General features: G+C 40.0%; 1 protein-coding gene across 5 annotated transcripts in view; it reads right to left on the bottom strand.

Annotated features, from left to right (window-relative positions):
- The window catches only part of palld (palladin, cytoskeletal associated protein), a 67,265-nt gene that overhangs the window by 37,362 nt on the left and 9,210 nt on the right, over positions 1-20,693 (bottom strand). For all 5 annotated transcript variants that reach the window (XM_087836142.1, XM_087836144.1, XM_087836143.1 and 2 more), the window contains 4 exons: positions 3,807-3,982; positions 1,812-1,875; positions 1,045-1,159; positions 903-965 (listed from right to left, as the gene is read on the bottom strand). In XM_087836142.1, coding sequence (XP_087692268.1) covers positions 903-965; positions 1,045-1,159; positions 1,812-1,875; positions 3,807-3,982 — 418 coding nt within the window. The remainder of the gene's footprint in view (positions 1-902; positions 966-1,044; positions 1,160-1,811; positions 1,876-3,806; positions 3,983-20,693) is intronic.

Below are 20,693 nucleotides of genomic sequence, written 5' to 3'. Positions count from 1 at the left end.
TTTGTAAAGTAAAGTTTTGGGGCCTCTACTTTAGCCTTGTGGTTGTTGTCTTGATGTTTTTTTGGAGCCAGACATGACGTATATGGATGAGATTTCAGAGTTATTAGCTAAACTTGGCATGCTTGGTTAGTGAGCTGCATCCCCAAACTATACAGGTACACCTGTAAATTAATGATGAATATCATATAAATAAAATAATTTCACTCACCAAGACCTGAGCACAGACTTCTTGGATGTGCTGTTAGTATAATTAACCACACACAAAGCCACAATGGTTGTCAGATAATTGTATTAAAAGTGCTTCAGGGTAACCAACACCACAAATGTTACCTAAACTTCCAGTTCAGTGACTCACATCAGTAACTAGCAACAGTATCGACAGCAACATAAAGCTCCCAAGCCTTTAGTAATGGTTAACTTTAAGTCTCGAAGCAATTCAAAGGCTAAGTAAGGGTAAAAAATTAATTAAAAAGCTACTTTGGCTGGTTCCTTGCCTCAAGAGTTCACCACAGTGGGTACCTCTATATATTTAATTTTGACTTTATTTTATTTTACATCAGATGCCCTTCCTGTTTAAACTCCAAAAGAAATTTGTGTTTCAGTCTAGCATTGAAGAAGCAACCTTTCACTTGTCAAGCAAATATGTCTGTACTACACTGAAAAAAACATAACCTTTTGAGAGAAATTAGCTCTAGCTCGCTAAACTGCCTCAAGTGGACATTCAAGAAATTGCAGTTTTTAGCACTTCTACCCTGGCTTCATTTTTTAGTCCCAGAGGTTATTGGTTATTGTTGTGGTTGATTATTGATTTTTTTTTTAGCAGTCACACATGTTCATGATGTTTGCCATGTCTACTTACGTTTTGTGTAAAGTATGTTACACAAAAGTGTATCCACACTTACCTTGGTGAACAGAGGAGGGCCTGAGACTTCACCAGCATAGAGTGATGAAACTGGGCTCTGCATCTAGAAGACAACACACATTTACTTTTCCAAACAGATGAAGTTATTTAAAGAAAGAGAAAGAGAAAGAAAGATGTTTTACCCGCTGTGGAGGCTGAGACAAGGACTGCACCAGGGTGGTGCGATGAGGTAGCACCTCAGTTTTGGGTGAAGATGAGCGTATTGTTAGGGACATCGAAGTAGTCTTCTTCTGGACTCTAAAACAAGGAAAAACACAAACAAAAACTTATTTCTAAAAAAAAAAAGGGACCAATTTCAAAACTCTGTAAGCTTTTACTTAAAATATAGTGCTTGAAGGAAAATTGCCTCCACAGCAATTAAGATGATATCAGTGATCTTGGCTTCAGTGGGTAAACACAAATGGAAACAGAAACGAATATCAGGAAACAGTCCAGATGCAGGGAGATTTATACATAAGATAATAATGAAAAACATTTAGAAAAAGGGAAAGGACTCAGGGACTGCAAAAAATGCCCTATTGTAAAAATGGAATTGGAATTTCATGCCCAAAATGTTGTTAAATTAATACATATTTTTCACGATTGGAGAGGAAATTGAATAAAACTAAAAGTTAAAGTCTCATGAATTAAAAGGTTTAACATTTGTAAATAAGTAAGAGACCAAACATCTCAGGTGATTTTCCCACCATATTAACCCTCCCCAGGTCATTACTGTGATTGCTGACTTCTGGGTCAGGCTGTTGGCTCTTAAATAGCCTTTTTAGGACCCAGTTAACTAGGAGCAGGCAGCAGACTTGATTAGTCGCTCAAGGGCTCGGTTAGCCTGTTGAATAGTTCAAGGTTCACTGGGTCATAGTGTCAAAGGTAGTTTGTGCAGGAATATACATACTGAGGCATGGCTCCTGATCTAGACTTCGATGCACCTTCTCCTTCTGAGTCTGATGACGACGCCCCTGCAGTGGAACAGAATCAGAAGCTGCTGTGGTTTATGTGCTACAGAACATTATATAGGTCATTTATTTCCAAACAGCTGAACAGATTTACTGTTTTTAAATATGCAACTCTATACCATAAAATTATGACTAAATGTTTCTCAAATCTTGAAAAGAAATCAATTTCTTTTAGTACATTACACCCACAGAGGACCAACAGAACAGCAGTCCAGTTTTGTGGAAGAAGGAAGTATTGGCTTTGTAATCTAAATTTTTGCTGGAGTTTAGTCACAAGTGTAAATGACTGCAAGGCTTACATTTATGGTGTTAACATGAACACTGTCCCAGCTTCAAACCCTTTTTCAGAAAATATAATTTATCTTCATATAGTTTCTTCATTTCTTCTACCTTCATCTCTCCCTATCCGTAGCATCCTTCTCTGCCACACCAACCCTCTTCATGGCCATCTTCACTACATCCACAATTCTTCTCTGTTGGTTCCTCTTTTCCTTCTACTTGGCAGCTCCCACTTCACTATTCATTGTCTGCTATATCCACTATCCTTTCTCTGCACATATCCAAATGATCTCAACCTTGCCTCTGCACCTTTGTCTCTAAATCATACAACCTGAGGCATTCCTGTGATATACTCACTTGTGATCCAGTCTGTCCTGGTCATGCTCAGTAAAATCTTAGTACCTTCAGTTCTTCCACTTCCATGTCCAATTTCTGACATTTTGTTAGTGCCACTGTTTTCAAACCATACATCATAGCAGGCCTCTTTACCAACTTGTAAAGCATCCATTTCTCTCATTTTGTTATCCTTATGTCACAAATCACCTCTGACCCTAATCTCCACCCACTCCACCCTGCCAGGACTCTCTTTGTGTTGCTTTGAATGGTTGACCCCACGTATTTAAACTCATCTACCTTCACTGTCTTCCTTGCAGCTTGACTGTTACACCTGTCTCCCTCTCATTTTCACGCGTGTCTTATTTCTAATGACTGTCATTCCTCTTCTCTGTAGCATACCATCTGTTAGCCTGTCCACCACCGCTGCAAACAAGCTGCACCTTCCGGCCTTATCTATAAGTGTTCATCAACACTCAAAGCAAACATTGCATCTGTAGTGCTCTTTCTTGGCATTGCTTATCAAACCACAGCAATAAGATGAATTAAACAATTGGCTGTATTCTCCTGTAAGACTTAATATCAGTCAATACATTTGCAAAAGCATCTCTGTAGTCTCAACTGGTCAGTTATTTGGTGTGTACTTTCATCTAACCAAATTTTCATTGGTTGGACAATTACTGTTATTACATCCATAGGGCAAAAAGCACTATATAAATAGCCTTTCAATCTTTTGTAGCCTCCCATAATTTTTTGCATCAGAAGGAACAGATTACCTGTTAAACACCACCATGTTTTTCCCACCGTGGACTTTAGAGATAGCTACAAGTTAGATTACAACACGTCAAAGAATTTGCTAGTACGGCTGCATTGGCTTAAAACAGATTATTAAAAAGTCAAGTGTAAGTGCATTTTAGTTATATGACAACACACATACTGTGCAGTCACAACTGCACCAGGCTTCAGCATCTGACCCAAGGAGCAACCCAAACAAAGCTGGATGTCTGTCTCACATAAGTATAAAAGTTCCTTGTTGTCTGTTGTTTTGTTTTCAGTTTGAAATAACAAGATTTACAGTGTTTCAATGTGCTGCATATACTGCCTTTTCATGTGTGTATAATTAATTTAGGCTAGAAAGCATAACAGGCAGAGCGCATGATATACTTTGTGGAACATTTTGTTAATCTGCAGATAAAATTAACCCTCTCTAACCCTCCATCGCCTGGGAACAATTGACTACGTACAGGTATCATTTCAGGCAACCAAGACTTTGGTTGGTTGACAACAACCCCAAGAAGAAGTAATGAAACGATCTGTCTGACCTTCAATGTAAACCTCAGCTGAAGTATTATCTGCTCCGAGACTGTTGGAAGCCACACAGGTGTAACGTCCTGTGTCGTCCTCAAAGGCTTCAGCAATCACCAGTGTGTGCAGGTCACCATCCCTCCAGATCTGGATGTCAGGAGAGTTGTGCAGCTCACGGCCTTCACAGAACCACCTAAAGGAAGAAGTACAAGACAAGTTTGATTACCTCAACATGTTATAGTAATAATTCATAAGAGACCTAAATTAAAATCATTTTTAAGATCTTGTTTGCCTTTGGGTCAGTCTGTTTAGGGGTCTCCACAGCAGATCATCTGTGTCTAACTCACCTTTTCTTTAGCATCCTTCTCTGTCTCACCAGCTCTCTACATTCCCTCCTTCACTAAATCTATGAATCTTCTCTCCAGGTTTCCTCTTTTTATTCTGCCTTTTTAAAGACATTCCTATTCCTATTCTAAAAGGAGGTCCTACTCAAAACAAATTCACGAATAGTATGCCACTTACTTACACAAACAGGTTCCTTATTAGACTTTGCAACACACAACAGCTCCATATTTTAAATGTTGGACTCTACAAAAGTATGATTGCATCGATCAGAGCTCAAAAAATCCTTATTTATCTTATACTGGAGTTTGGCGCTGCTCCTATCTATAACAAGCCATTTAGGCTCCCTTCCCTTCCCATTAGGCTAACTTAGAGCAGTCTGAAGCTAGAGTATTTGGTTTAAAGGATTTACTCTTACATAAACTGACCTAATTTTTTTGAAACTTTGGTTATATTTAAAATGATACTTCAATAGAAAATAAAGAAAGGCATAACAGAGCACCCCCCGACCTTTATGGAAACTTAAAAAGAAGCCTATATTATAGACTCGTTTGACTCATAACAAAAATTTATGTCTTGTCTATCTGACAAGAAAAAGCCACAACTCATCCTGTCAAATACAAAAACTTAAATACACCTCTTCCAAATATGATGGAGGCCTGCCAAATAAATGAACATTAACATCTACTCATTCACACACACGCACACACATACCAGGAATGTCTAAGTTTCCATAGCTGCCAATTGAGGCATGAACAAGACGCCGTGTTACGGGAAGCAGAAACACCCTTTCCCCCTTTCCAATCAGAAGCCTGTGTGTCTGGATGGGCGCCTGGGCTCTGCACCACCTCCTTGGGGTTTTGCTAACACAGACTTTGTTCCCTGATCTGGGACCAAGGAGAGATGAGAGAGTCCACCACACAACCAGCTTCATACGTCTCATCACTCGTCACAGGGTTATGATTAAAGCAGACCCCCCTCTTCTACCAGCCCTATGTTACCACATCAAATAGAGGATCAAACAGCAGGAATCAAATCAACCATCTCCTACAAAATACACACATTCAAGTCCTGGCTTCAAATGCCTCGATTTGTGGGGAGACTGTTACTTTTATCTGCACTTGTATCTCTGGGTGTCGTAGTTTTAAGGTATTTTAAAAAGAGTACATCAGCACACTTCATCAGCACCATACTAAATGGAAGTTGTGTATCTTCTATTGAAATATTGACCTCTGAATTGACAGGGAGAGGGTTGGAATTCCCAAAATGCCAGGAGAACGAACAGCTGTTATGTTCCTCCAGAGCCCAGACCTGAGAACATTCCTACTATCTGGGAGAGCTGCGTAAAAATTCCTGACATCCTGCCGTGTGGCCGTTACATGATTTTATACATCCTGTTGTGTCAGTCAAACATCAGGCCAACTCCTCTTCCAGAAATCAATCAATCAGCCAAAATATCCAGACAACACTTCATAATCGGGGATTTACACCTGGGAGACTGGGTGTGGGTGTGGGAGGCAAGCGGAGAAAGTGTATGAATGGCAAGTACAGTAAGAGAATGTGAATGAGCATGAGTCAGGCGGGGTCGGATAAGAAAAATTATACGCCCTGTCATGACTGAGACAGATCACACTCAGCGGTTCATCAGGATCAGAGACCGACTGAACACTGCAGAGCTTTGTCAGCCTCTCTCAGCTTTCTCAGCCTTTAACACCAGCCACCTTCATTGATTGATAAAAGGATTTGGGGAATATTTGCCTTATTTTTCCTGTTACAGCTCATTTTAAACATGACCAAAGTTTTAAAAAATTTAGTTTGCATAAGCGCAAATAATCTGTAAAACCTAAAAGCTCTGGCTATAGACGTTTTTTTCTATCCTCGGCTCTGCATGATGTCAAGAGATTGATGTAGCTGGGGCTGCCTTAAACTTGCATTCTTTCTGATAGCCAGCAGGAGGCGACTCTTCTGGCTGCCAAACAACTTCAGCTGCATTAAGTCTATAGAAAAATGGTCCTAGTCTCCCTTGGTCTGTGACCTCCATAAACACTTTCCTGATAAGTTTACAGGCTCAGTCACTAGTTTTAGGTCATACTAGTCAAACAGTAAGTTAATATTGTAAATTTTGATGTTCATTAGAGTCAGAAATCAGGATCATTCAGTGTATGCTCATTGAATGAGAATACTGAGACCTCAATGAACTTGAGGGCTACACCAATGGCGAGTCTATAATAGATAAGGATTGTTTTGAAAATGTGACTTAAAGCTTATCTATGATAAAAACAAGGAGATGGAAATTACACTTATGTGGGATCTTTCCTCTCTCTGAAACAAAAGAAGCAGGTTAGCCAGGCACCAGTGTGTTAAATGATACAAAACAGACAATGTGGAATGACAGTAATGAAGAGCTACTCAAGGAAGGACACATTATTCACCGTCGTGTCAACCCTTGAAGCAACAAAGACAAGGAGTCATCTACCACATTTCAGACAACTAAAACCCAGACAGAAAAGGCTGGGATGACACTAGATCCAGTTTAGTCCAACTTTGTTCTGAATTCTCATAACCTAATTCAAAATTGACAGCAGCCTGTGACAGAGTAAAAAGTTGACATTTTTGAGCAAACCAATATGTCTGTGTGGTTTTGAAATCCATTTTTCTGGATTATAACCAGGCAGAGAAAAGGGAAAACAACTCATCTGTGTGACTGCAGTGTCTGCTGGGGATTTGCTTGGCTGCTCACCTCACTACTTTCTTTTAAGTCACTCGCCGTATTAATAAAAAATGGTTCACAATGGACTTTGCAGCCATATGCACTACATCTGCAGATTGCACAATACAAATCCCCTTCAGTATAGGAAAATCACTTGGGCATTTCTCAAGTGCCGTTAAATTAAACACACACAGGAAAGGGCTTGATGTAACACATGACATCATTAAAGTAATGACTATGGTTTTTGTGATGGAGGATATTAAAGCTGTCAGAGGCAGTGTAAGTGAGCATTTTGTGCATGAGTGTAACTATAGTGAACAGAGGCCAGCAAACAACGGGGGGATAGGTTTCCCACAGGGTGGCCTGACTCCATCCAGACGTTTCCACGCAGCAACATGTGTCAAGCGAAATGAAAAAACAGAATTGCAATTAAAGCATTTATCATATTAGTGGTCTTAAGAGGGGTTTTTTTTTTGCCTTCAGTAGTTTTACTTCTCAAGGGTCTCTCCTTAAATTTAAATCACAGGCCATGTACACAGTAGACAAATGGAAATGGAAATTTGTTCAGACACGCAGTTCTGACAAATCACAGAGCAAGGCAGGACTCATCAGCTCCTCTGAGGGTTGACAGAGCATAAACTGGGAAGCCAAGATCATCCCCAACAAGCACAACAGTAAAAACCCTTATTAATCAACCTTAATGATCTACCATTATGCATAATTACTAAGTAAACTCATTTAGAGACAGACGGTAATGTTTATTTAATCTCCTCGCTATTTCTGTGGAATGCGCTGAGCATCATGATAGGCCTAAACAGCACGGGGGGGGGGGGGGGGGGGGGGGGGAGGACTTTGCTGAGTCCCATGCAGCAGTGCAGCACGCACAGAACAAACTGAGCTACCAGCAGCCTGATTTGGAGGGGAAGCAGGGTGTGTTAAAGAAAGCTGAGTGAAGGTGGAAATTTCTTGGCAGAGTGCAGAATTACCACCCATTTCCTCTTAACACAATACTATTACAAAACACAAATATTCAGAACATGCATATAAAATAGCTGAGAATGAATGGGCTTCACGAGCAACGCCTCACCTCTTCATTCACCTCCCCCTCCGCCCAAGGGCGCCAAGCCAAGAGGCTGATTAAACAACCCACCATCACCATCAAACAGCCTGTCACCAACTCTCTGAACAATGATAGCATGTGAGAAAGCAATTATACAGATTTCAGTGAAGACAATTGAGGCCAGATGATGGCTCGAATAGCGCCGGGTGCTTTCTGTGCTAACTTAGCTCCATACAGAAGAAGAGAGCATTCCATATGACAGGCCAAACCAGAGGCTGTTGCCCTGGCCTCGATAATGCGTGCTGAGGGCCACACTCTCCTCGTTTGACCCTGTTGTTATTTGCCTCTGTTGATGGAAAATTTTATGAAGCAAAGCTCAGTTTCACCACAAACCCAGACAGATGAAGGCCAGAGCACAGAGGGAAGAGAAAAAGAGAGAGGGGGGGGGGGGGGGGGGGGGGGTTCAATCACTAAGATGACCTTGGCAAAGATGAAGGAATGGCCAGCATGCAAAATGCACACAAATCATTCATCCATCGATATAGGGTATAAGGCATGGGCAGACTACTTCCTGACTACTTTTTCTATTCCTTCAAACTCTCAGTGTTAAGTTTCAAGCCTATAGACCACAAAATTCAGCTAAAGTTCAACTGGACAAGAGCAGCGGCATCGGGGCTGTCTTTACCCTTAATTACAAACTACAATAGAGGTCAACTGAAACTACCCACACTGTAGCAAGCAGTGCTGATTTTATTATCCTCGACAGACAAATCTCTCAGTTTATGCAAACACTACATAGAAAGCATATTGAGTTTCCTTTCCTCACGGATGCCGACTGAAACCAGCAATCAATCCAACTTTAAAGCTCCCAGCCAAAAGGCCAAGAGCACAACCTCCATAAATCATGAACATTTCCACCACAGTACTCCTTAATACTTTAAATTATAAGATTCTAAAATAACGCATCATTTAGCCACACCTCCAGGTAGCAGTTTGTACTTCCGGCAGTTTATTTTACCTAATGAATGAAATATTCAACCAACTTGATTTCTGGACCTTTCAAAAGTTTTGACATCTTTCATTGATGATTAAAAAAAGTGAATAGTTATGTGTCAGTTAGAATAATTATTTTAGCTGCTCCCTTATTACATTATAAAGACTTGGGAGAACAATTAAATGAAAACGAAAATTACTTAATTCTGATTGTGTAGGGTTAGCGTTGGAGTTAAGTTCATGATGGCTTAGAATTGAGAGGGTTAAAGCCCGACTCAAAGCTGTAATTGTTCAGAAATTTTAATCATACTAACAAGATTGCATTCATCTTAAAATTTATTTAATGCAATAGTAGATCTTACCAGTCTTATTGCTAGTTTTCCCACCACTTTGGTGCAGGGTGAAACACTAACAATTACATTGACATCAAATGTCATTGTCTACAGAGAATAAATCCTACCGATTTTATTTAACCTCTGATTTGTCCTCTTGCATCACCTGTAAGTTGACAGCTTTGGTTTTTAGGTCAGTTTATCACAACTACTATTTGATGGATTAATTGTTGATGCATGCTCAATCATCCAGGTAAGTAAATCCCAAAAGGTTAATTCTGTTCATCTGGACGTAGCGTTTTCAGTGGGAGAAACATTTCGTCACTCATCCAAGTGACTTCAGTCTCAGCTGACAGCAGGTTTCCCCAATCTTATAAAGAGAAACCAAACAACCTTTGGTGGAGCTTATGGCACAACAGAGAAGAGCTAACTCATCAGGCCAGGACTCTGCAGTCTATTTACAACTACAGGCCACTGGACACTCTTTCAATGATGAGGATGTACACATCCTGGACAGGGAGGGACGCTGGTTTGAGCGGGGCGTGAAGGAGGCCATTTACGTGAAAAGGGAAAGACCATCTCTGAATCGAGGAGGGGGCCTAAGGGTACATCTTTCACCATCCTACAATGCTGTGATTGCAGCCATTTCCCAACTCGGGGATTGGTACTCATGGCCATTCATCAATGGTCCTTGATCAATGATCAATTGTGTGAGACTGAAGAAGTCACTTGGATGACTGACGAAACGTTTCTCCCACTGAAAATGCTACGTCCAGATGAACAGACTCAACCTTTTGGGATGGATTGATATTTTTTCCCCAACAAAAAAACTTTTTCTTTTTTCAGTATTCTAAATTAGGATCTACAGAGCAACAAAAATTGGGCTGTTGATGTGTAAAGTAATTGTGATGACATTAGAATCCGTAAACTGAGATTTGTTGATTCCGGAAGCTCAAATTAGTGAAACTCTTGCCATATTTACAAAAGTCTGTGTCACACCCATTCGACGGGTTACACATATAACTCAATTCTCTTTTATTTATTTATGTCTTCAAGTCTATCTGTATTGTATTTTGGCAGTAAGGAAAGCTTGAGAGGTGAAGCAAGAGCTAAAACCGCAATCAGCTAACTGATCTGCTTCCACACACCTTGAATCTGGTTATTTGCTGCCCGACAGGTGTGTTGAAATTGCATGCAGACTGTGTTTCATAGACAATCTGGCAACTTGAGTAACACTAGACAAATATAAAACATGTGGATATGCATGTGCATGTATTCCAGTTATTCATTATAAAGTTTGAGGTTTGTGCAAATTACAGGACTTTCCCAGGAAAACAGCAAAAAGGGGAGGGTGCCAGTAGACTGTCTTAAAATGTGGGAGAAACCTAGAAAAACTGGGATTGTGGGCAAGCATGAATTTATCATCATAGTATTGTTGCTGTGAGAGTGTTCACATACAGTACTCAAGTTAGCATTTAGCTAGCTAGGTATAACCCAACAGTGCAGCTGGCATAGTTATATACTGTTAATCCTGTTGTAATCCTGTTAAATCCAGAATTGAATTCAAAATCCTGCTCCTCACATACAAGGTCTTAAATAATCAGGGCCCATCTTATCTTAATGACCTTGTAGTACCATATCACCCTATTAGAGCACTGCAGGCCTACTTGTTGTTCCTAGAGTATTTAAAAGTAGAATGGGAGGGAGAGCCTTCAGTTTTCAGGCCCCTTTTCTGTGGAACCAGCTTCCAGTTTGGATTCGGGAGACAGACACTATCTCTAATTTTAAGATTAGGCTTAAAACTTTCCTTTTTGCTAAAGCATATAGTTAGGGCTGGACCAGGTGACCCTGAATCCTCCCTTAGTTATGCTGCTATAGGCGTAGGCTGCCGGAGGATTCCCATGATGCATTGAGTTTTTCCTTTCCAGTCACCTTTCTCACTCACAATGTGTTAATAGACCTCTCTGCATTGAATCGTATGTTTTTAATCTCTGTCTCTCTTCCACAGCATGTCTTTATCCTGTCTTCCTTCTCTCACCCCAACCGGTCGCAGCAGATGGCCGCCCCTCCCTGAGCCTGGTTCTGCCTGAGGTTTCTTCCTGTTAAAAGGGAGTTTTTCCTTCCCACTGTCGCCAAAGTGCTTGCTCAAAGGGGGTCATATGATTGTAGGGTTTTTCTCTGAGGTGACTGCTGTTGTGATTTGGCTCTATATAAATAAAATTGAATTGAATTGAATTAAAAAATCAAAACCTCAAAGAAATTCTTTATCTTTCCTCATCTAAAATAGTATTTAGCATCTTTCAGGTCATTGTGTTGGGCAAGGTGACAGTTTTAAGCTAAAGTGCTGTTGCCAACTTGGCAGCAGTGGGGAGGAAGAACTCCCTTGAGAGGACTGTTGTTCTGAATTGGTGCTATATAGATAAATATTACTAAACTGAACTAAATTAAATTGACATTAACGCTAACATTCCCCTTATTGCAGTGACAAATGTGTGAGAATGAGGCATGTTGTATAAAGTACGGTAAATAAAAGTAAATCAAATGTACTGATCATGTAAATACTTATGTGAGGCCATAACTTGTGAAATATTTATTCAGTTTATTGTTGGAGGGCTATTTTCAAGTAGTCAAAAAAAATGTTTGTATATAATTGAAGCTGAGAAGGAGGCAATAATTTTAAATGACATTCAGATTTGTTAAAGGATTTCTCAGAAACTCAGTGTTTGCTCTAGTCAAAGCCAAAGTAAATGATCATCTTCTATCTTGCAGCCTTTTTGTTTGAGTATTATCATCTGGACTACAAAATTAGCACAACAGCTCAGTTTAAACGTTTTCCTGCGTGACTGAAGAACATGCATGTCTTGATTAAAGATGATACATGGAGAAACCGAGCTTTACACAGAAGCAAAGGGCCTCTGTTGATGGAGCCTGGTTAATGATGGCACAGCATCAGGGGTCAAAGTTCACCGGAATATTCCAGCTAGAAGACAGCTGCAGTTGACAGTCAAAGCTCTGACCGGATGAAACGAATGATATTTTTCTCCAAGGAATTTTAACCAAGTCCATTAACTGGCATTGTCCACTGCAAGAGAGCAGAGCTCAGTGTGGCTGTGCCAAGCAGGCAAATGGTTCAGTCTGAATCATCATTGTGAAATTCATACGGTGGGTAGCAGAAATAATAGATACTGAATGCTAACTGCATTTGTCAGTGCAGTAATTAATTGTTATAGTGACTGACGTGTGTGTCTGTTTGTGCGTGTTTACACATTCAGCTGAAATAGTGACAGACATTTGCAGCAGCTGAGCTACAAATGCACACACCTCAGCACTCAGGGGGAACCCCCCCCCCCCCCACACACACACACACCCACACACATACTAACACATATTTCATCTAATTTTTTAAAGTGAGTAGCGTCCCTAGAAAAAAAAAGGATTGATATATACATGAATGAACGTATTCATTCATTCACATACAAAATCCGCAGTTTATCGTGTGTTGTTTCAGAAAGCTACATTACTGTTTTATTCAGTAAAAAGTTAGAAGTGTTCGTCTAGAAAACCCAAATTCTGATGAGTCTGTTACCCTTATTACAGTGATGTTCAATGAGGCTGAAGATCAAATCAAAGAAATTCATCACACAAGCTTGACTTCCATTGAATTGTAGTGACAGATGGCATCAAGGTTGTTTTTCAGACTTACCTGAGCTGCTGTGCTGTTCCCAGTCAGATAAATCAAACTTACACAGATTCCCTTGATCTTGAAGTTTTCACACAGTGCTTCTCCTCCTGACAGCGTGACACACACTGACACTCTCACACCAGGACAGCCACTCTGAGTCACGCAGTCATACAGACACACACACAACACTCGGGCTGAGCGGAGGGCTGAGAGGGAGGGAGCAGCCCAGGCTGCCAAATTCCACACAAGACAGAAGAGCAGAAAAAATACATTTAAGTCTCATTTAAAACACAAAAACTGCTTCACAGTTGGCCACATTGAATTCATTCATATAATTCCAGTGGTTGGTTGAAATGTCTCCATGTTTTTGTGTTCTCTACACCAAGGATAAATCCTGCCCAAACCAATCAAACTCTCTGCCACTCTAAAGCCTTCAAAGCTGGATGCAGGTAAACTTCCTCTGATGAGAAACATTTTGTGGCCTAAAAGGATTTTAACAAGTAAACCCAGTCTTTTTTGGTTGTGTATTTCTGGACTCTGTCACCCAAACAAAGAGCAAAACTTCTGCTCCTATACAGATCCCGGCCACAGTCTGCTGACCATCAAAAACACCACAGAGAGCACTGGGTTTAAGCCAAATGACCCTGCCACCATGGAAACCTCTGGGCCTCTGATCTGTGACTGCAGGAAGAGGGATATCATCAAAATAAAAGATGACAGTGCTGCAATACACACTACAGTGTGCCCCAAAAAGAGAGGACACTAACTATACTGACCATTACTTAATAAATCCCACATGCCAGAAATAAGTAGGCCACTTAAAAAGCCTTGTTAGGCCTGAACAAAAATAACTTGGATAAGTGAGGATCCAAATAGACCACTTTGAGTTGGCATCACCTGGCAAGTACAAGACAGATGGCTGTGGCTACTGCAAGCAGTGTGGGTACGTCATGATTTGTACACACCCATGCCGACACATACACACAACGAGACCATAATAATCTCAAATGCTCCTAGCTTCAAATTCACCTAGTTTGGCAAACATAAATGTGGTACTGGTGGTTTGTTTAGAGTCAGCAGATTTATGTCTGATGCACTATCCACGGCAGAATGAAAGGGTGCGGTGTGCTTCGCTCTCTGCGGGGGCTCCACTCAGGCTTCAAGGCAGGCTGAACTTGTGATATTTTGGTCGCTGCCAGAAAGAGCCTACCAGTAGGACGTGGCAGGTGGGCTTGTTTGTGGTGCTTGTTACGAAGATGGTCTGCTCCTTACATGTTTACATATGAAATTTTACCAGATTACATGCAAATATACAATGAAAAGAACCTTGCTGGGAGACTGCATATATATAAATATATCTTATCAACGTTATAGTATCAGTATTTTCATATTGGAAATGTTTTCTTGTGGTTTATAGCGTTAGAAAAGCAAGACAGAGGACTAGAGCCTTTAGCTGTCAGGCTCCTCGGTTTGGGTTCACGACAGTCACCCTCTCTGTACTTAAGGGAACATACTAGCAACCACAGTAAAGATTCACACTTATATAACTGGACAAGAGGGAAAAAAAGCTTTGTAAATTACATTTTGTGACAAAATTGCCCAAGTTTTGAAACAGTTTTTATTAGACTTGAGAGATACTAATCTGAACATTTTATGGCCCAGTAACTACTGCAACTAGAGATATGAATTTCTCACCATTCATTTAGACAGGGGTTCCAAAATAACTGCCCAAAGTCAATCCAAAATAGCTGCTAGTTTACAAAAGTTGCTTCTGGAAAGACTGTGCTAATGGCTAGGGCTGGATTTGGTAACTCAAAACCATCTCCTAGTTGGCTGCTATAGACACAGGTAGCTTTATCTAACCCTTAACCTAAAGCAAATGGTGTTTTTCCAAGGTTTTTGGATTAATGTAGAAAATAAACCTTTAAGGGAAAGAAAAGCTTATGACGTAGATTTTTTTTATAAATTAATATAACTTTCACAAACACATTGTTAACAAATGGCTTCGCAGGTAATGGCTTCAACATTCAGAGTGGGATATCACTGGGTTATAAAGTGTAAAAAAAAAAACCTCTAACCAAAAACCCATTAAGAAGAAACTTTTATCACTTTCAACTGCAAAGATGAGACATTAAGGAACTAAAAGCTCAAAAAAGTATCTAGGGCTCATTCCTGATCTACTCTCGTCTGGTAGAAGACCTCCCATGATGCACTGAGCATCTCCATCCTGCTTTCCTCTCTTTTACTCCCCATGGATTTATATGCAGGAATTCCACATAATTAGTTTTTTGTCATTTCTCTCTCCTAGTCTGTCCGACCCTTCGTTCTCCAAGTTGTTTTTTTCCTCGCTCATTGGTATCACTGAGCTTCACTCTATGACGTTGTAGCATCTTTACAGTACCTTGAGGTAACAGTTATTGTGATTTGGCATTATATAAGTAAAACTGAAAGAACTGAATGTCCTGTCCCTCTTGCACAACCTGTCATTATGTGGGTTGTGAAGAAACTTGTTCTAATTTGTAGTGATAAAACCTGAAAAGCACTGTTCTTCCCCCTAAGTGACTATAAAACCTGGGTTAATGAGAAGACTGGGTTTTACAGTCTCTGGATGTTCCCATTAATTACTAGGTATCTGACAATAGCCCTCGCAGACCCACTGCTATTGTCTTACTGTATAGATGGCAAGAAATTTGCAAAATTAAGTCAACAACATATCAGGCTGTATTTATAAACATCATATTATAAATCTCACATTATAAACATACAAACACAGGTTAACAAAGACACTAGGAAAAGCTTCCACACAAATCAGGAAATGTTCAATAATTTCCCATTCCTACCACAAACAACCAAACATGTGTATGCATTAAATCAGAGACTCACTTACACATTACGTCCTGTTTAAAAAGGTCTTGGAAGTTTCAGTTGACATCACAAAAATGGAGGCCATGCTGCCATGACAACTCCTGTTTTTGCTCCAAGGAGACCAAATGACACTAACAAAAACAGAGGCTATGTCCTCTCATGATGTCATACTGTGATTGCAATAAATCGTCCAAACTTTCAAATAAATCCAGTATGAAAACCAACAAAAGTTACTTCCAGAAGAGCCTAAAAATTAAACATATCAGCCATAAAAATAAATGAGTACACATAATTCAGGAGCAGCATGTTGCCTGTACTTACAGGAAGTGGATCAGATGACTAATTGGCCAGTTGTTATTGAGGTTACATGTTTATGGCTTTTTCACATTTTTTTCTGAAACTAGTTATGGGTTAAAGTTACATTAATTGCGACTGGTGCGGTTCTGGAATTAAGGAAGTTAAGCAAAGTCTTTTCTCATGCGTTGACACCTATGGGAGTGCCTCTGTTAGTGCCATACTAAATTTCATTGATTTACATTAGTTCTTTCATAACCGCAACTACTTATCTCCAGCATCTGAGTAATTTCCGTTGAAGGCAAACCACGCAGTAGCCTGTGTCAGCACTCATTTTGGTATGTATCATATATTTCTGGGAACAACCATCAGATATAGTTAATACCATATTCAAAGTACACTGACCAGATGTGTTGTCATAAGTGTGGTTAAACAATGAGTCACCTACTGCAGTAGTTAAATCTTTTTTATCTAATGCCCCCACAGCAGCTCTGTGAGATGGGCCATAGAAAGTATAAGACGGATGTAGCTCCTCAGTCTGAAAAGTGGAGCTAGTGTGGAAGTGCATTAAACCCGCATTGTTTTTAATAGCCAGCGGGAGGCATTTTAAGATTGTATAGAAGCCCTCAGCTCACTTTCTCTATGACCTCAGTAAACACTTTCTGTTTATGAGTTTATGGGCTTAGTTGTTAAAATCAGGTCATATTGAATAAAACATTAAGTTTATTTTGCAAATTATGGCTCTACTTAGTTTCCAGAAAGACAAAAAGGCAGGGGTGCTTTACAGTAAATGCTGGTTTCCAAATCAAATCCAACCCTCACTTGTCACTTCTTTTTTAAAACACCAAGATGGCAATGGACTCTGATAACCAGCGAGTGACATGATTCTGGTTACTGCCAGCTTTTAAATTCAGTCTATAATATGGGCCTAGGAACCCCTTTGGGAACACAACCTTTCAAGTTAAAATATAAATGTTTGAATTAATGTTAAGTTAGATTAGGACTGTTGTCATTAATCAGTCAATTATGGTTAGGCCCCAGTCACACAGGCCTAAAGACTGACTAGTAACCCCCTGGCAACCTTCAGTTGCTGGGGAATAAAAAAAATCCCCTACCGGTTTTTCAAATTTTTATTGTTATTTCTATGGTTGCTAACAAATTGCCAAAAATCACCAAAAAACTGCCAACTACTCACTAACAGCCCTTTTCCTTGGACTTGGCTTTCAAAGAAGCGCACACACAGCTGATGGGCCTTTTCTTGACCCAGTCTGCGGCGGCAGATCGTGTGGAGCGGAGAGTGAGGACCCAAAAGCTGACATTTGGGGGTGAAACTGGGTTTTAACAAAAAGCAGGCTGTTTATTAAGGCTGCATGAAAACAAAAGGAGACTAAGGTAGTGGTAACTAAACTGGGCGAAACTAACACTAAGAACATGGAGGGAGAACTGATAAAGGAAGGAGGAAGACCGGGACGATGTGTACACTGAAGGATGATAAGGGAAGTGGAAACACATGGGAACACAACAAGAATGAATTAGACATAACGAGACGGGTAGCAAAACTGAACACGCTGAACACAGGATGGGAGACTGTCAAAATAAGACAGGAAGTACAAACACTGAGACCACAGCTAAGACCTGTGAACTTGACACAAGGAGGAACAAGGGAACAGGTAAGGGAGATGAAATACAGACAGATGAAGCGTGAGGGAAAGAGGAACACACAGAGAGAGGGAGCAAGAGACAAGATGGGCTGGGGAGACTACGGAGCCGCTAAAGACAGAACACAGAGATAAAGACTAAGACAGATGGGACAAATTTAAGCATGCATAGTTCAAACCCATTTGGCTATGTATCAAAATGGCTATGCTCATTTTTTATACTTTCTATAACTTTAACCCAGAGTTTGCAAATCTTTTTTGGAATTTTAATTACTTGTTTCAACTTTTTATTCTGACAAAAACATGTATTAGACATACAAGTATCTAACCGTTTCAAACTTTTTTAATATAGCTTTTTAAGCTGCTTAAACATCCTTGTTTCAAGTAATTTCAAGATTTTTTTCTTTATTTTTAATTATTGTCTTCTTACATATTTATTTATTTTGAGTGTCTGTTTTTTTTTTCCTCTAACTACTAATTTTATTTATTTTTTTACTTGTTTATGTCAGCTGAATTGATTTTTTTTTTTTTTTCAAATGAATTGATGGAATTTGTCCACGTACCCCCCTGGCTTTTTTTGAAAATATGCCCTATGATACTGGTTGGGACTCACAACTGACTGTACAGTTTCATCTTTCACAAGAGTAACTCATAAAGTAAACCTCTGACCATCTGTAGACCAACTCAAGTAAATATACAAGAAATAATAAACAAATGATTCCTTTTTTTACCACTCAGCCATAACCATGCAACAAAATTACAAACATACAAAAACATCTGCTTCCGTGACAAATCACCTTAGTATCACCCGCCATGAATATTTACAGCTCGAAAGCAAATGCTTAGCCACCCTGAGACACTCTGTGAGGGTGGAAGTATGAGGAAAGCTGATAAGATATTTCACAAACTGGATGCACATGAGTCAGAAGTGAAACACCCTGCAATTCTGCTGTGTTGAAAACTGAAAGAGAGTAGAAGACATTTGCCAGCGGAGCCAGTGGCTGAAGTTTTTGTCGACATGGTCTGAATGAACTCTGTAACCTTCTCTCCTCCCGACGAATTTATAGACTTAGATCTGAGCTCACATCAGTTGCACCGAGAGCCCGACATTAAACATCTTCCTCTTTTCCACCTCCCCTTTCCCTTGATATGAAACCAAATCCTGCAGACCCCCCACTACAAGTGTCGCCCCCTATGATATCAATCTCAGGCTTAAACTGAAAAGGGTGGAGAGGCAGGGATATTTTATTCAAGTCACAGGAAAAAAACAAACATGGAGAGACGAAGGAACGAAGATGCATATCTCGAGTTTCTGTGTAAGACAGTTTAACATTCGCACAGCTGTTATCCTGTCACATGTACATGGGAAGGAAGACTTGAGCTTGTTTTTATGAGTCCCATTTGACCTCGTCTGCTCGTAACACAGCCATCCCTGTGCAGACTGTTTTTCGCACAATACACTGCCAAGTGGACAGTACATGTACGCACATTTTACAGTTTAAAGTACCAGCAGAGTCCGCTGCTATATCTGTACACATAATAACACTTTAGATGCACAAACTCTTATAAAAGCATGCACTAAATTCCACCACTTCAATATTGTCGGCGATCCATAATTGAATCGGGCTCAACTTCAAACGCAGCTCTTTGGCAGCCACGCAGGAATCCAACATCCAGGAAAAATAACAGCCTAAAATATCTCATCAAAAGGCAGATTACTGTAAGCTGAATCTAATGGCCATGCCTTATCAAGCATGATGAATAGCTGCGAGTCATTTAACAGGTGAACAGAGGAATGCAACCCGCTGCTTACTGTTCCACAGTCCAGCTGTGGAACAGACCCCGAGGCCCGGATGACTCAGAACTACAAATCTTACCTGAGAGCACAGACGCAGACAGCACCTAAGTGTCTAAGCAGAAAATAAAGTCCTTGTTACCGTCAGCAGACCTGTAGACCTGTCCCAAACGTGCGCAGTCAATTTTGTTATATTATAGTGCAGAAGGAATTTTAAAGAATCAGAGGCTTAGTCTGAGTCTTCGTGTGTCACTGTCTGTCGTAGACTTGATGGGCTTGGTTAACGCTCATGGTAAGTGGATGCATGTTTAAAATGAGGTCAAGAGGCCTGCTAACATTAAAGGAGAAATAGAAGCTTCGGTACAGAGTTAAGATTTATGGAGTGTCCTCTGCCCATCCTCCTGCTGAACTTGTCTTGGATTACCATCCTCCCGCCGTGCATGACTGCTGCCTTTGTCCACAACAGACATGCTTCATATTAAATCTGGTATTCCACTTCTTCAACTGTCACTGATCCACTTATATAACTCCCTACAAATTTCACTCCACTCTCTTCGCATGTCTTATTTAACCCTTTCTGCACTCATAGTTAATTTGGTGGTGATTTATTGACACTATTTAGGCTGCCCACATAATTGAAGCAGAATAAAAATATTCCTTCGTTATTTTTTACAGTAAATCCTTCTATCAAATGATTTTTCATGGTATTCAAAGATTCACCTACAAAGCATAAAATGTGATTTCAACATGATGTTGAAAGTGAGCCCAGAATGCTCCTAGCCTTGTGTATGCTTTATGCACAAAACTAAGATTATTAGATGTTTAACTTTTGAGTTAAAAGTTAGATGTCTAATGTTTACCACCCCCTATTCCACTGACTCAGGTTCACATTTGTGGTCAGTCTAGAACCGGTTGAACATGGGCTGTGTTCTCTAAATGGACAGAACTTAACTAACCCAACCACCAGCAGAAAGCTGAAGTGAATGTATGCATAATGTTTTAATTTGCTACCATTGATAAAACCAAGAGATAATTGCCTCTATAAATATTTGGACCACTGCGCTAATCTACTTAATGCAATACTTTTGTGAATTAAAGCTGACACTCTGCACTTCAGTCACATTTTGATTCAGTCACTAATTCTAAAATCCACTGTGATGGAGTACAGATGCT

The sequence above is a fragment of the Neolamprologus brichardi genome, chromosome 23 (genome assembly GCF_056152115.1).
Source record: "Neolamprologus brichardi isolate AB-2024 chromosome 23, ASM5615211v1, whole genome shotgun sequence".
Classification (NCBI taxonomy): Eukaryota; Metazoa; Chordata; class Actinopteri; order Cichliformes; family Cichlidae; genus Neolamprologus; species Neolamprologus brichardi.
Note: the sequence above shows the minus strand (reverse complement) of the source record. Positions and strands in the feature narration are given on the sequence as shown.